Source organism: Myodes glareolus, chromosome 23 (genome assembly GCF_982192425.1).
Source record: "Myodes glareolus chromosome 23, mMyoGla1.1, whole genome shotgun sequence".
NCBI classification, from domain to species: Eukaryota; Metazoa; Chordata; class Mammalia; order Rodentia; family Cricetidae; genus Myodes; species Myodes glareolus.
Window position 1 is genome coordinate 5,200,828 of NC_142048.1, and position 14,985 is coordinate 5,215,812.

The 14,985-nt window shown below is 51.1% G+C and overlaps 1 protein-coding gene across 1 annotated transcript; it reads left to right on the forward strand.

Annotated features, from left to right (window-relative positions):
• Positions 1-4,437: 4,437 nt before the first annotated feature.
• Positions 4,438-14,540, forward strand: Hsh2d (hematopoietic SH2 domain containing). Its single transcript, XM_048442829.3, has 6 exons — positions 4,438-4,567; positions 8,116-8,266; positions 9,927-10,016; positions 10,794-10,959; positions 11,278-11,403; positions 12,984-14,540. The coding sequence occupies exons 2-6, from the start codon at positions 8,136-8,138 to the stop codon at positions 13,491-13,493; spliced, it is 1,023 nt and encodes a 340-aa protein (XP_048298786.2). The 5' UTR covers positions 4,438-4,567; positions 8,116-8,135; the 3' UTR covers positions 13,494-14,540.
• Positions 14,541-14,985: the final 445 nt, after the last annotated feature.

Sequence of the window (14,985 nt, forward strand, 5' to 3'; positions counted from 1 at the left end):
CCTGCAGTGCTGGAGCGATGGCTCAGCAGTTAAGAGCTCTGGCTGTTCTTCCAGAGGACCTGGGTTTGATTCCCAGCAACCATATGGTAGCTCACAACTGTCTGTGACCCCATTTCCAGGGGATCTGATACCTTAAAAAAAAATGCACAAAAAGTCCACCACCTCTTTAGTTCATAGAGAACCCAACTTCTGGCACACAGCCTTTCTTATCACAAGCTCCAGTCAAACTATAGCACACACTCAGCTAAGATGATTCACTGTTTAGAAAAACAGTCAGCAAATGAAGCCAGGGTGGCAGTGCACGTCTTTGATCCCAGCTCTCAGGAGGCAGAGCAAGTGGATCTCTGAGTTGAGGCAAACCTAGTCTACAGATCTAGTTCTAAGTCAGCCAGGGCTACACAGAAAAACTGTTGGGTGGGGGCAGTTAATAGAATGAGCAAGGGAGCACAGGGGGAACTGGGCAGAAGCTTCCAGAATCTTATGCCAAAGCAGTTGCATTTCACGTGCTTCATCCCACATGAACAGGCTGTTAACTCGCAAAGGAAGGTCAGACTGTGCACCCAGGATTGGGACAATCATGGAGACCCCATGTGGTGACAGCAGGACTCCCTCCAGTGAGCATTCATGTGCTTAAGCACAGACCAAGCACGTGTGCAGATGGCTAGCGCCACACTGAGCCACCCAGATAAGGGTTTGTGGTTTGGGGGCAAGGATCAGTATGAAGCTAGGCCTGTAAATAGCCCGCCCTGGCCTCACAGCCCTTTCCTTCCCCTCCTAAGTTCTCTAGTGCTGAGGAAGACCTGCCTGGCTCTTTCTGTTGTCATTGCCTTCCTGTTTCATTGCAAAGAATCTATTATTTCCGGCAGTCTGGGTACCAAACCTCGGACTTGAACCCTGTTCTGTGAATGCTGGTATGGAACCAGTTCTGAGGTTCAAAGCAGGCCTCCTGTTGTAGCCTCTGGGTGCTGGGATGACAGGCAATCCTCACCAAACCCTCTGGCTTTGTTCTGAGCCCTTAATGTGTTGTGGGTAAGTGGAAGCTGCCAGCTCAGCACTCCCTTATCATGTGTGCCTTGGAGGAATCCCAACTCCCACCTCACAGTACAGTAGGGAGAGCTGGGAAAGTGGGGTGGGGTGGAGGCTGCAAGGAACGGGTAAGCAATGGCTACAAAGGCACACTAAGATCCTTCCTACAGGGCTGAAGGGATGTGCCAGCAATTAAGATCACTTGTGCTTGCAGAGGACCCTGGTTCTATTTCCACCACCCACCTGGTGCCTCGCCACCATCCTTAACTCCAGTTCTAGAGGACTCTAACACTAGGCATCCACATGGTGCACGGACACGTGGCTGGCCAAATACCCAGAAACATAAAAGAGAAAAGCATCCTATTGACATCCCTGTAGTATTATTTGGCTTTTGGAAGGGACTCCACACATCTGGTCCTGCCAAGCACATGTGCAGTCTGGGTTCCATACCAGCATTCACAGAACAGGGTTCAAGTCCGAGGTTTGGTACCCAGACTGCAGGAAATAATAGATTCTTCGCAATGAAACAGGAAGGCAATGACAACAGAAAGAGCCAGGCAGGTCTTCCTCAGCACTAGAGAACTTAGGAGGGGAAAGGAAGGGCTGTGAGGCCAGGGCGGGCTATTTACAGGGCTAGGGAAGGCTTTTTTTTTTTCTTTTTCTGTGTTTTGAGTGTTTTGACTGCATGTATGTCTGTGCACCATATTCATGCTTGGTTCCCATGGAAACCAGAATATGCATAGAATGAATCCCTTGGAGCCAGAGTTACCAAATCCTGGTACTCAAGCAAGGGCTGTCCCTCCAGCCCTTGGGCAGGTTTTTAACACAAGTACAGACTTAAAATATCTTCCCCAATGACTAGTTTAGAGTATGCTTTATCACACAGTCCCCGTGAGCAGGCAAGTTGCCCCTGGCAGCGTGTCATCTCTCTGTGTATTTGCCTTCTCTGGTTGTATGCCAGTTGTAATGACACACACCCTTCTGTGCCTGACCACTGTTGGCTCAGCAACAGCTTCTGGTGTCTTGTTGAGATAGGGTCTCATGTGGCCCTAGCTGTCCTTGTCTAACAGATCTACCTGTCGCTGCTTTCCAGGGGCTGCTATTCAAGCCGTGGCCATCATACACAGCAGCAGCCAGTTATTAATTTATACACATTATAGACTGGGCAGAACCTCCCTCATTCCAGTGTGTGGTGCCATGTTTTACATGTGCCTTCCAAGGTTCCTAGGCTTACAGTTCAAGCCCAGTGTGGTAGTAGAACCTTTTTTTCCCCCCAAACTTAAAAATGTATTTTTTTTTCTGTGTGTTTTTGTGTTCAGAGGACAGCTCGTAGGAGGAGTCACTCCATGATTCCTGGGGATCAAATTCCGGCATCATGCTTGGCAACAAGTGCATCTACCTCCTGAGCCATCTTACCCTTCCTTGCACACTCCACCCCCTTTTTTTGAGATAGAGTGCAGTCCAGACTGGCCCGGATCTAGCCTTCCTCCTGCCTCAGCCTCTCAAAGTGCTGGGATGACAGATACGCCTTCATTTCTTCCGCTTCAACCTTAACGTCCAGTATGGCACCTGCACAGAACTCGAGCCCAGTCAGGGTTTGTGAAATGAACAAAAGCAAGAGTAGGAGCAGGTGCCCCAGGCAGAGAGACGTATAAAATGGCCACCCTGCCCCTTCCCTACCCGCCCCTGTCCTCTGAGTGTGGTCTAAGCTGATGGAGTTTGCCAGCAACTACCTACCCAGTGGATTGTCTACTCCAGCTCACCCGTGAGATCAGCAAAAGAAGCTGGCATAGAGAGAGGGACCTCGGTGTCCCCCGTTACCTTCCATCAGACATCCCTGTTTATACTGCCTTAGTGGCCATCACTGCCCCCTTCCTTCCTTTGGGAACTGTGTGTCCGTTTGTGAACCACAGACACGGCGGGTGGGGGAATTCTACTTTGACTGCTGACAGGAAGATGTTATCTTGTGGAAGACCGCAGCCCAAGAGCCAAGCTGACGCAACTCATGTTCTCTGAGACTGAGCCCGATGTACACAAGAACCCCAAAGTCCTGATTATCCAAGTGACACTACGCTGGTCTAGTGCCTTCTGAACCCTTCTGTTCTTCACCATGGAGGCTGGGGACCTCCCCAAAGCAAGCAGGCATGAGGAGGATCAGAGAGGTTCAGAGCCCATCTCACCTGAAGCCAAGTAAAAAAGCACTGAATTAAGCCACAGTAACACACCCCAGTGAGCTGACCCATTGCCTGAGTGGCTCTATCATGGGACCAGCGCTGATTTCCTTCTGTGTTGGGCCTTTGTCAACCCAAAGACTCCCAAGCCTAAGGCTCCCAGCTCCATCTTAGAAAGTATCAACTTCCAGATGCCCTAGAGAGGAGAAAGTAGCTTTGCCACTTGGTGTAGAGTCAAGAGAGGGTGGGGCAGGCAGCTCACAGCCCTGTCAGCTTTGCCTGTTAGGCACAGGGACACATCACCCAGGACCCGGGGTATGCACAGGACCACCACCACACACACACACACACACACACAATGTTTCAGTTCGTTTTAAAGTCAGAAGAGGACTCAGGCACAGACTGGACCTGTGCTTGGTCAGTAGGGTACTTGCCTATTGTGAGTGGAGCCCAGGGTCCCACTCCACTACCACAGAAAATATGATGCCAGCCTCCAGAAATGTAAGCAAGAAGAGCAGGGCTCTTAGCTATATAGTGAGTTCCAGGAGACCCTGTCTTAGAAAAGCAAACAAAATAAAATGGATACTCTGGTTTTGTTTTTGTACTTTGGTTTTGTTTGGATTTTGAGTTTCAGTCTCCCTTTGTAGCCCAGGCTAGCCTGGAATCCCAAATCCTCCTGCCTCAGATTTCTGAATGCTGGGACTACAAACCTAAGCCACTATGCTTTTACTTTGGCCTAGAAGGCCACGATTGTAGAACGTCATTTCAGGTGTGTTTGCAAAGGAAGCCAGGATAGAGCTGTGTGAGAATGAGAGTCTGTCCTTTAATGTCTCTGTCTACACACTGTTCCTGCACCCCATACCCACCCCAAGCAGTCCCTACTGACCCCTTTCCCTTTCTGACTGCCACATTCCCCTTTCCTGATAGACGACTACTTTGGGACTGCAATAAGGGCAGGAAACACAGCTTGGTTAGCCGAGTGCTTGCCTAGCAAACCAAGTTCTGGATTCCAATGCCATCAGTGCATACTGGAGGCAGGAGGATCATTAGTTCAAGGTCATCCTCAGCTATGTAGAAAGTTCCAGGCTAGCCTGGAGTACAGAAGACTGTTTCAAAAGGGAAGGAGGGGCTGCAACTGTCTTGGGGGTTCCAAGGAACTGCTAGCTGAGCAAAGGCTTGGCAGGAGCCAGTCTCAGCTTCAGCTACAGACACAAGCCCTGAGCTTGGTCCCGCCCTGGTTCACCTGCTGGAGGAAACAGGAACTGCCTGGGGCTGCCCGCCCTGCCCCTCTGACGTGCAGACCCTGAAGTGAAACTTCAGCTCTAGCGGCAGCTCAAGAGTCCTGCGGAACACAACCCAGGCTCTCCAAGGTAAGTAAGTATCCTGCATCCTGAACCCAGCATCCAGAATCCTGGCATCCCTGCATCCCAACATTCCCCAGCTGCAGAACCTCTGGGGCTCCAGCACTGGGTGCGTTGGGGCTGGGAGGTGCGGGAAGGGCTTACCAGAGAAGGGAACCGTTGCAAGCTCTGTCATGGTTATCCACACCTGCCATTCCAGCACACTGATGGCCGAGGCAGGCTAGATCATGAGTTTGAGTCTAACTTCAGCTATGTAGTGAGACTCGTTTCAGAGAAACCACCAACCCACTGGCCCTGTGCCCTAAGAAAGTATGAGGATGAGGCAGAGAAAGTCCTCCAGCTCCGTGGGGTCCAGCCTGAGCCAGCAGAGGAAAGAACAAAGGGGAAGCTCTAGGGGAGGGGAGGGAGAAGGAAGGCTGGCTGGAGAAGGGGACATTCATAGTGGGTCTTAAAGATGTGTAGAAGTGTTCTGAGGTAAAAAGAGAATTCTGTCCCAGCTTGTGACTGGGTTCAGCTGTATTTTATATTGAGAAAGAAGTAGAGCCCGTTCATGACTGGATACATTCTGTGAGATGTGTTGGTTTGTCACTGTGTACTTACACAGCCTGGACAGGGGTTGCTTGCTGCACCCCCCGGGGCCAGGACTCCAATCTACACGAATAGTGTGAAAACTGGAGCATCGTGGCAGGTGTCTGGGCTGGCAGGCGAGGGCTGCTTGTCAACCCGGTGTGTGGGAAGTGGAGGCAGGAGATCCCTAGGGCAGCTGGCTAGTCAGACTCACCGAAGCTGCCGGCTCATTCAGAGACTCTGCTTCAATACATAATAGGGGAGAGAATGAAGAAGATACCTGATGTCAACTTCAAGCCGACACACATCTGCACATGCGTGTGTCCACACATGGACACTCCCACATACACACTAAAATTTTTTAAATATCAGAATGACACTGGAGAGAAGGGTCAGCAGTTAAGAGTGCATGCTGCTCCTGCAGAAGATCTGAGTTCAGTTCCCAGCACTTGCATTGGGAGGTTCACGACCACCTATAAATTCATCTCCAGGGACCCAGTGCCATGTTCTGCCTCCAGTGGTACCTGCACACATGTGACTGATGCACATTTATATCTATACACACAGAGAAAAACACATACATACACATAAATAAAGACATTTTAAAAACAAATAAGCAATAAAATAAATAAAAGTCAGGTAATAGGAGAATTTCAGTTCCACTATTATTACTTTCAAGAGTGGCCTAGAAACTCCTAATCCTTCTGTCTCCACCTTGTACGTACTGAGATGACGGATGTATGCCACCACATACATCCTTCTGTTTTTAATTCAGGGTCTCCTAGTGTAGTCCTGGGTAGCTCTGAGCTCATAGCAGTCCTGCCTCAGCCTCTCAAGTGTGGGGATTATGGATATATGGCAGTAGCCTGGAGTCCTGGCACAGTGTAAACTGGACTTGGTCGAGCAGGCTGTTACCCCATGACTTGGAGGGGTAGGTGAGGGGATCAGGAGTTCAGGATTATCCCCAGCTACACTAAGGCCAGCCTGGGCTACATAGCTCTGTCTCAAAAAAAGAAAGGAAGGAAGGAGGAATGGGAGGAAGGAAGGAAGGAGGGAGGGAGGAAGAAGGAAAGAAGAAAGGAGGAAAGAGGAAGTGAGGGCGAGAGGGAGGGAGGAGAAATGAAGGAAGAAGGAGGAATGAAAGAAGGAAGGAGGGAGGGAGGAAGAAGGAGGGAGGGAGGAAGAAGGAAGGAAGGAGGAAGGCTGTCTCTCGCCTTTCCATACACACAGGTTTGTAAGCGATCTATATATTGTACTGACTATAGAGCACTCTGTCCCAGCCATTCCCTTCCAAAGATATTATTTAACGACAGACGTTAAGGCCCCAAGCAGTTAAGTTTGTGACTTTACACAGCAGCTATGCAAGGAAGAATTTCAACCCAGTTAATCTGCCTCTAATTCCACATGCTTTGATGCCTGTGATCCCAGGCCTCATCCTGGGGAGACCTCAGCCTAGAAGAAACAGTTCACCTCCGTGGAACCCCTGCTGAGAGAGGGACAGGAAATGGGGACAGAGACAGTATGCAGCTTGGTTATCAATTCAGTTAATAACTTTATTCTGAGTACCTTTAGGCCACACCTGAAGAAAGTCAGCACCGCCACCCTATGTCAACAGACCTCTCCTTGTGGGATCAAGCTATCTTCCGGGGCTGTAGGTGGGGATGCACACTCAGGTCTAGGGCCTGAATGACGAGTGATAGAGGGGCCCTGGGGAAGTTTTTTGTTAGTTTTCCTTCAGCTTAATACTTAATACTGTTTTACATTTCAAGACCATGTCCCTGTGGTGCCCTGAGTGTAAATCAGCCAACACAAGTGTGACTTAACAATGTACAGGAAGAGCTGTCACTAAGGACGCAAAGGCAGGAGGGTTAGGAGTTCAAGGCCATCCTTGGTTACGTGGTGAGTTTCAGGCTACCCTGTCTCACAAACTAAACCAAGAGTCCGCTTAGTCCGTAAAATGCTTCCTGTTGTGAGCATAAAGCATAAAGGCCTAATTCAAATTTGCCTTCCAGCAGGCGTGGAGACAACAGAGCAGAACAAAGGTCCCGCACGGGGTGGGGGTTTGGGAATTCTGTGACCAGCCCCAGCTTTAGTGACAGACCCTTCTCAGAATCTAAGGTGAGGTATGAAGAGTTGTCTCAACCACTCACTGTTCTTAAAGAGTCCCGATTCAGTGCTCAGCACCCACATGGAGCAGCTCACAACCACCCATAATTCCAGCTCCAGGGGATCCAGTGCCTTCTAGGAACCAAAGATGCCTGCTCATGCGTGCACGCGCGCGCACACACACATACACACACACACACACACATACACACACATCAAAACGAAACAAAAGTTTTAAAAATATGTCAGTTTGGTCAGGCGGTGGTGTTGCATTCTTTTAATCCCAGCACTCAGGAGGCAGAGGCAGGTGGATCTCTGTGTGTTTGGGAAGAGCCTGTTCCAGGATAGAGTGAGTTCCGGGATAGTCAGGGCTGTACATAGAGAAATCCTGTCCTTAATCCCAGCACTTGGGAGACAGAGGCAGGTGGAGTTCCATGAGTTTGAGGTCAACCTGGTCTACATAGTGAGTTCCAGGACAGTCAGGGCTATGTAGAGAGTCCTGTCTAAAAACACAAGAACTACAACAAAATGTTGGTTTGGCTACGGATGGTTCAATATGAAAGGGTGCTTGCTCCCAGGCCTGAAGACCTGAATTTCAGGGAACCACATGGTGGAAGGAGACAGCTGACTCCGAGAAATCGTCTGGACTTCCCTACATATATACTGTGGCCCATGAACATACACACAATCAATAAACAAAACCATGGTGTGGGGCAGTAGAAGAAGAGACCTGACCGTCTGTCACACTCACTCGCGAGCTAACAGCGGTCTGTGTAAGCAGGAACCGCCCTTGCTCTGACCACCAGGATGGCTCCCAGTAAACCAGGTGCCAGGGTGTGCAATGTTAGAGCTAAGAGGTACCCACCTCTCCCTCCTCCCTCCAGGTGACCCTTCTTTGGATGCCATGGCAGAAGCAGGAGCCTGGAAGCTGCCCCCGCCACTGCCCCCTCGGCTGGACTGGTTTGTGCACACGCAGGCAGACCAGCTGGCCCAAGACGGGATCCCAGAGTGGTTCCACGGCACCATCACGCGGCAGTAAGGACATAATGATAACCCCATCCCGCTTTATCCTGCTTCTTGGTCCATCACCCCTAGCCACAGTGGACATTTTGGAGCAAGGTCCCTGTTCACATCATTCTCACACTCTCTCTGGGCCACGGGAAGCTGAGGAGCAGGTAAGGTTAGACCCCCCTGCCTGAGGTCACACGGCAGACCATAGCCTCTGCTGCGGATACTGTGTGTGGATACCTCAGAGGAGTTCAGACGAGCAGGCAGGAGTGGAAGCTAAGAGATCTACTTCAGCATCAGAAGCCTCCAAGTGACACTGCCCAAAGCCCAGCACTTCAAACCACCAAAAAAACTGGGTATTGTTTATTCAGAGGCTGTAACTATGCTCGATTGGTAAAGTGCGTGTCGCTTAGTTGATAGAGTAGTTGGGAGAGTGCTTGCCTGGTGTACAGTACACAAGCCACTCTGCGTAAACCAGGCACAACTTCATCCCAGTACTCAGGTGGAGGGTGGAGGACCACGAGTTCAAGGACATCCTCAGCTACCTGAAAGTGCAGGCCTGCAAGCTCCAGAGCCTTCCTGGTGTTACTGGGCCAGGGTTCAATGTTTCCAGGTTCTTGGCTTCTTATACTAAGAGCTCACAGGAATTTGCAAAAGCAGCAAAATTGTGGAATTGGGGGCAAAGCAACAGTGCAGGTTAGAATGGTTACGTTGTTAAGATTGACAGCAGGGGCCAGCCAGATGGTTCAGAGCTAAAGGTGCTTGTAGCCAAACTTGACAAGGAAGCTTCAATTCCTGGGACCCACAAGGCAAAAGGAGAAAACCAACTCTGTAGACTGTCCTCTGATTTCTGAATGTATCGGAGCACATTTACCTGCCCTAGCTGTCCCTGAAAATGGGCTGACCTCTAACTCACGGAGATCCACCTGTGTCTGTCTCCCGAGTGCTGGGTCCAAATGTGTGCGCTCCAAGAGAAGGCGTCTGATTGCTGAGGGAGGGGACAGTGGGTGGTTCCGTTCTGATTCACAGGTTGGGTTATGTAGATCTTTGCTCATAGCATATGCCTGCTCAGACAGGTGTAAGATGGGAAACGAAGGATTCTCCCCAAAAGACCTGGAAGGATACGGTTTGCCTGAACACACATGCACACTAGACCAGTTGAGGCTGGATCAGAACTTTTCTTTCTTAGTAATAAGATATTTACATTTTTATTATCTTTTATTTCTTACTATGTGTGTGGAGGTCGGAGGGCAGTTTGTGAAAATCGGTTCTCTCTTTCCATGTGAGTCCCAGGGATTGAATTCGGGCCGGCAGGCTTGTCGGAACCATCTGGCCAACCCCGGATTAGCCCTTCAGTTCTTCCTCTTATATATCTGGGAATACATTGAATAGAAACTAAATTTGATTGTTTTTAGGGGTGGGAAACTTATCCCGTTCTTAAGTGAGAGTTGTACAGATAGCCTGATGCACATGGGAGGCCAAGGCTGCTAGCGCATTGCTCAGAGGGGTGGGGGTGCACGTGCAGGCACAGAACAGACAGGTCAGAGAGCTAGGCTGCCAAGTGCAATACTGTAAGACCGCCCTGTGCATAACCAGAGCCAAATGGAACCCCAGGTTGTTAAGCCATCCCCTATGCTTGCTTGCTTGCTTGTCTCCATATCAGCCCGTTTTTCCTGTGCCTCTCCAGAGCTGCCGAGAGCCTGCTGGAGTCTCAACCACTGGGAACCTTTCTTATCCGAGTCAGTCACAGCCATGTGGGCTACACCCTTTCCTACAAGTAAGTCCATGGGGGACGTTAGGCCCAGGCTTCAGGAAGAGGGCCAAAGGCACCTCAGGTCTGAGGGCTCTGCCTGGTATGCAGGCCGACTGTATCCAGCAGTCGTGGAACACTGGGGAGGACCTGAGACCTGTGTCTGAGGATGGGATAGGCAGGAATCTGAGGGTGGCCCCTGCCTCTTCCAGCTTTCACCTTCAAATGAGTGACATGAATCTGAGTCAGGAAGGCCAGTGCCAAGAGCTCCTGGGGCCTCAAAAGCCTGATTTGGGCAACTTGAAGCATTCAAGGGAAAGTTTGCCTTCCTTCCTCTCTCTTTCTCTCTCTCTCTCTCTCTCTCTCTCTCTCTCTCTCTCTCTCTCTCTCTCTGTCTGTCTGTCTTCCTGTTTGGGAGAGGATTTCATAGCCAGGCTGGCCTCGAACTGGCTATGTAGTATGGGGGTGCACATCTGTTAACCTAGCACAGGGAAGCTGAAACAGGAGAATCTGGAATTCAAAGTCATCCTTGGCTACATAGTAAGCTTAAGTGTAGCCTGATTACATGAAATAGTGCCTTTAAAATGAGAAGATTGCTGTCATTTGCTACTCTTATTTGGTTGAGACAGGCTGGCCTCCAAGCCTCCATCCTCTGGCCCTCAGTCTTCCCAGTGCAGCGATGACAGACAAGCACCACAATTAGCTTATATCCCTTATCTCATCCACCCGAGAACTCTTGAGGTGGGCCTTAGAAGTCCTGGGTGGTAACTGGGGAAACCGAGGCACAGTGTCTGCATCCCACAGAGCCCAGACCTGCTGCCGTCACTTCATGGTAAAGCTCTCAGACGACGGGACTTTCATCCTTGCTGGGGACCATACGACCCATGTCTCTCTGGACGCCCTGGTCTCATTCTACCAGCAGAAACCTATTCGGCCGTATGGGGAGTTGCTGACCCAAGCCTGCGGGCAGGTAGGGGTGAGGGGACCTCAGCTGCCTGCCAGGGAGTGCCAGAGACCTCCTGCATGGAATTCACAGGGGTTCTTCTGCAGGACTGGCTTTCCTCTGAGGCTGGTGGGCGTGGCTTACCGGATGTGCACTGGGCTCATAATTCATAATGTGAATTATGAGTGTGGCCTAAACCTTCTGTGGGCGGGGCTCTTCCCCTGAGACTCAGTGGGTGTGGCCTAGGTTCTGAGGTCGGTTTAGGAGGCCCCCACCCAGGGTTCTCCCCACCCCAGCCTTTCCCATTGCTGGGTCTGAGCCCTGTATCTCTTCCGTACCTTGCAGGAGGATCCAGCAAACGTCGACTACGAAAATCTCTTCCTGTACTCCAGTGCCCTGACTCAAGACGCTGAAAGCCAAGCTGGTGGCCCCACGGAAGGCCAGAGGCCTGCTTCCTGCCCACCCGAGGAGGTAGGCAGGCCCGGGGTGGCACCTCCAACCTGGGTCGGGAACTGGCAGAGAAAGATGCTAGAGCAGACCCTTTCCAGAAAATGCCCTCTTCTGTAGCTGTGTAATTAAAGAAAAACATCTGCTGGTGATTCCCAGACTCGGGGATTAGACTCCACAGCTCGTGGGGTTCCATCCTCACCCAGTCAGAAGCAACCAAGAGCCCTGCAACTCCAGTCCTTTCCCTCAGCTGCCGCTTGCGTTCAGACACACTAGCCACACGGAGAGCCTTTTGTGCTGTTCGGCTCCGGGCTGTTCTCCAGGACCTCCACAGAGCTATTGCCAGGAGCCTCCCTTCAGAACTCATTCAAGTGTCTCCCTCCCTAGTCCCTGGATCTAGAGTTTCCCCACACATACCACCCTATGTAGTCGGTGCAGAGAACAGTTTCCAACTTGAGAGGGTTTTGTTTATTCTAGGTGTGTATGTTTCCTGTCTATTTCTCCCATCAAACCTTGCAGTCAGGGTGGCTCATTCTGCACCCCTCCAAGAGGCCCTGCATATGTTTTGTTTATTTCTACTGAGACAAGGTTTTTCTATGTAGCCCTGGCTGGCCTGAACTCCGTATGTAGTCCAGGATGACTTCAAACTCACAGAGGTCCTTCTGCCTCTGCCTCCTGAGTGTTGGGATTAAAGGTGTGCACCTCCAGGACCGACCAGCACCTCACCACCTGAAGGAGCTAGACTAATGATAATGTAGACGAATGAATACATGATGGATACATGAACTGGGTGGTGGTGGGGCATGCCTCTAATCCCAGCACTCTGGGAAGCAGAGGCAGGCATATTTCTGAGTTCAAGGCAAGCCTGGTCTACAAAGTGAGTTCCGGGACAGCCAGAGCAGTTATATAGAGAAACCCTGTCTCAAAAACCCAAAAAAATTATGAATACATGTACTGTAGCTCCTTGAAGCTAGTGGGGCCTTTAGGTTGTAGCCTTGTTGTACTTCAGGCTTCCTGTCTGGTGGGGAAGTTCTGACAACGGGACGTGGGGGTGGGAGGGGACGAAGCAAACTGATGTTCAGACATGCTTATTCACGTCAGAGAAGGCCTCCTGGAGGAGGTCTCAGGAAGCTGGACTATGAGAAGGATGAGCAGCCAGACACAGAGATGCAGGGAGGGTGTTCCCAGAGTGGGAGACATGTGCAAAGGTCCTGGGACTCAGAGTGTCTGCAGAACCGAGTGACTAAAGGGAATACATGGACCACTGTGGCTAGGGACCTCGGGGGTCTTAATAATCCTATCTACCTCCCCTCCGAAATGGAGAAGGGTGGGGCAGATGCTGACAATAGAAGCGATCCCCAGAAGCAAGTTGGATAAAGTCACTGACTTTATAAAGCCACGTCTCCAGCCCAGCTGTAACTCTTGAGAAATTTACCAAACCTTGGGAGTGGTGGTGAAGCCACACACAGAGATGGGCAGGATGGGGCAGGGATCGGGCTTGGGAACTCCAGCACCCTGGATCGAGGTTGAGGGGCTGGCTGCGTGGAGCCTTTCTGATCAGCCACCCAGGCCTCCCCTTCTCTGTTCCACGTTTGCTGTTCCAGGCTCCAGAAAGGAAACCTTCCACTGCAACTGATGGAAAGCTCGCATCAGCCCCCAGCTCCCCAAAAGCACTTTTTGGGGAGGCGAGACAGAAACTGTGGAAGAACCTGAGGACACTGCCAGAGACCAGCCGGAGGGTGAAACAGCGGCTCACTTCGCACCTGTCTGCCACAAACCTGCTGGGGGACGCCAGGTCTGTGACACAGCATCACAGACCTATGACGCGAGCATCCAGCTGGGACAGTGCCCGCCACTCCGCAGGTGCCGGTGCAGCCACCTCTTTCCAGAACCCCTCAGAACCCCAGGCCTGGAGAGGCGGAGAAGCCACCTTCACAGCCTCCAGGCCTGCCGGCTGGAGGGAGGTGGTCTCAGGGGCCAAGGCCTGGCGTGAAAAGCTGGTGAGGGCCCTCTCAGTCCAGGCAACCAAATCAGAGCCTGTGGACTTGCCAGAAGCCCAGGACTGGCTACCTGAGGAATACCGCCCACCACCGCCTTTCGCCCCTGGCTACTGACAGCATCCCCTCTGTCTTGGTAGTCCCCACGGCTGTCCTCCCAACCAGGAAACTGTGCTAAAGAAAGAGGTTATGGGGCTGAATTCTGCAGTTGCCAGCCGAGGGACCTGATGTCCTGACTTGGGTGAGATGGCCCAGCGGTAAGGGGGTAAAGGCACTTGCAGGCAAACCTGACTTCCTGAGATCGATCTCCAGTAGTCATATGATGCAAGGTGAGACCCAATTCTGAAAGTTGTCTTCTGACCTCCATATACATGTGTTGATATACACACATGTTTTGACACATATATGTAGTAAGCATAACCTTAAAAATACTTACTACAGCGACTTGGTGGGCAAAGCACATGCCGGGCCTGTATCCCAACCTCTGATCGTGGGTAGATCACGATCTGTAGAGTCCTCTGTATCCGTGGGCTCCACATTTCACATTCAGCCACATTAGCCTACTTAGGGAACTCCTGACCAGTGTTAAAACAAATCTGAGCAGGCAGGATGACTCGGGTAAGGCACTTGCTGCTGAGCCTGAGGATCTGAGCTTGAGCTCTGGGATCCCGGTGGAAGGAGAGCTCAGACTCCTGCAAGCTGCCCTCCGACCTCCACACACGCTGTGGCACACATGTGTCTCTTCCCCACTAATAAATAATATTATAAAAAAAATTAAAGCCAACTTGGACAGCCTCTAAGGAGCAACAGCCAGAGTTGTCCTCTGACACCCACTTGCATGAGAACACACATGCATGTGCATGCCCCCCAACCCAAAGACTCCTGTACAGGGCGGGGACTGGCAATGGCCTCTGAAGTGCTGTGTGAACTGTGATGAACGTAGACTTCTCTGGTCTTCATTTGGGAGCTGGAGAAGACAGCGGTCCCTTCTCAGGAGGAGCAAACAGAAAAGAGACAAGGAGAACCTGGGGCTTTTGGTTATCACCATCGCTATTACTGTGAATTGAGACAGGGTCTCATTATGTATTCCTGGTTGTGCCAGAACTGACAGAGATCCGCCTGCTACGCCTCCTGGGTGATAATATTAAAGTTGTGCCCCACCAATCCTGTCCTATCTTCATTTTTATTATTTTGTTTTGTTTGAAATAAGGTCTCTCTGGTAGTCCTGGCTGTCCTGGAACTATGTAGACCAGGCTGGCCTTGAACCACAGAGATCTGCCTCCTGAGTGCTGGGGTTAATGGCGTGCACCACCACCAGCCAGCTATAACTATTTTCACTTTTAAATGTGTGTATGTGGGTGGGTGGGTGCACCTAAGCGCAGTTGCTCAAGAAGGCCAGAAGGTGGGACCTCAGGTCTGCTGGAATGGGAGGTTCAGGCAGTTGAGAGCCACCACCATGTAGCTGCTGGAACCCAACACAGAGACCAAGTCCTCTGCAAGAGCAGCAGGTGCTGTTAATACCTGAGCCATCTCTCCAACCCCAGAACCTGATGCTTTGAATCACCAGAGTGAGTGGTCTGGGAAGATTCTGGGTGACTGGGCTGTGTGG

What these genes read in the sequence shown, in the direction of transcription:
- Hsh2d (XM_048442829.3), top strand. Translation starts at nt 8,136, where the DNA reads ATGGCAGAAGCAGGAGCCTGGAAGCTGCCCCCGCCACTGCCCCCTCGG. An exon ending in GGCTACACCCTTTCCTACAA is followed by an intron (nt 10,017 to 10,793) that starts GTAAGTCCATGG and finishes TGCATCCCACAG; the next exon opens with AGCCCAGACCTGCTGCCGTC. An exon ending in TGACCCAAGCCTGCGGGCAG is followed by an intron (nt 10,960 to 11,277) that starts GTAGGGGTGAGG and finishes CGTACCTTGCAG; the next exon opens with GAGGATCCAGCAAACGTCGA.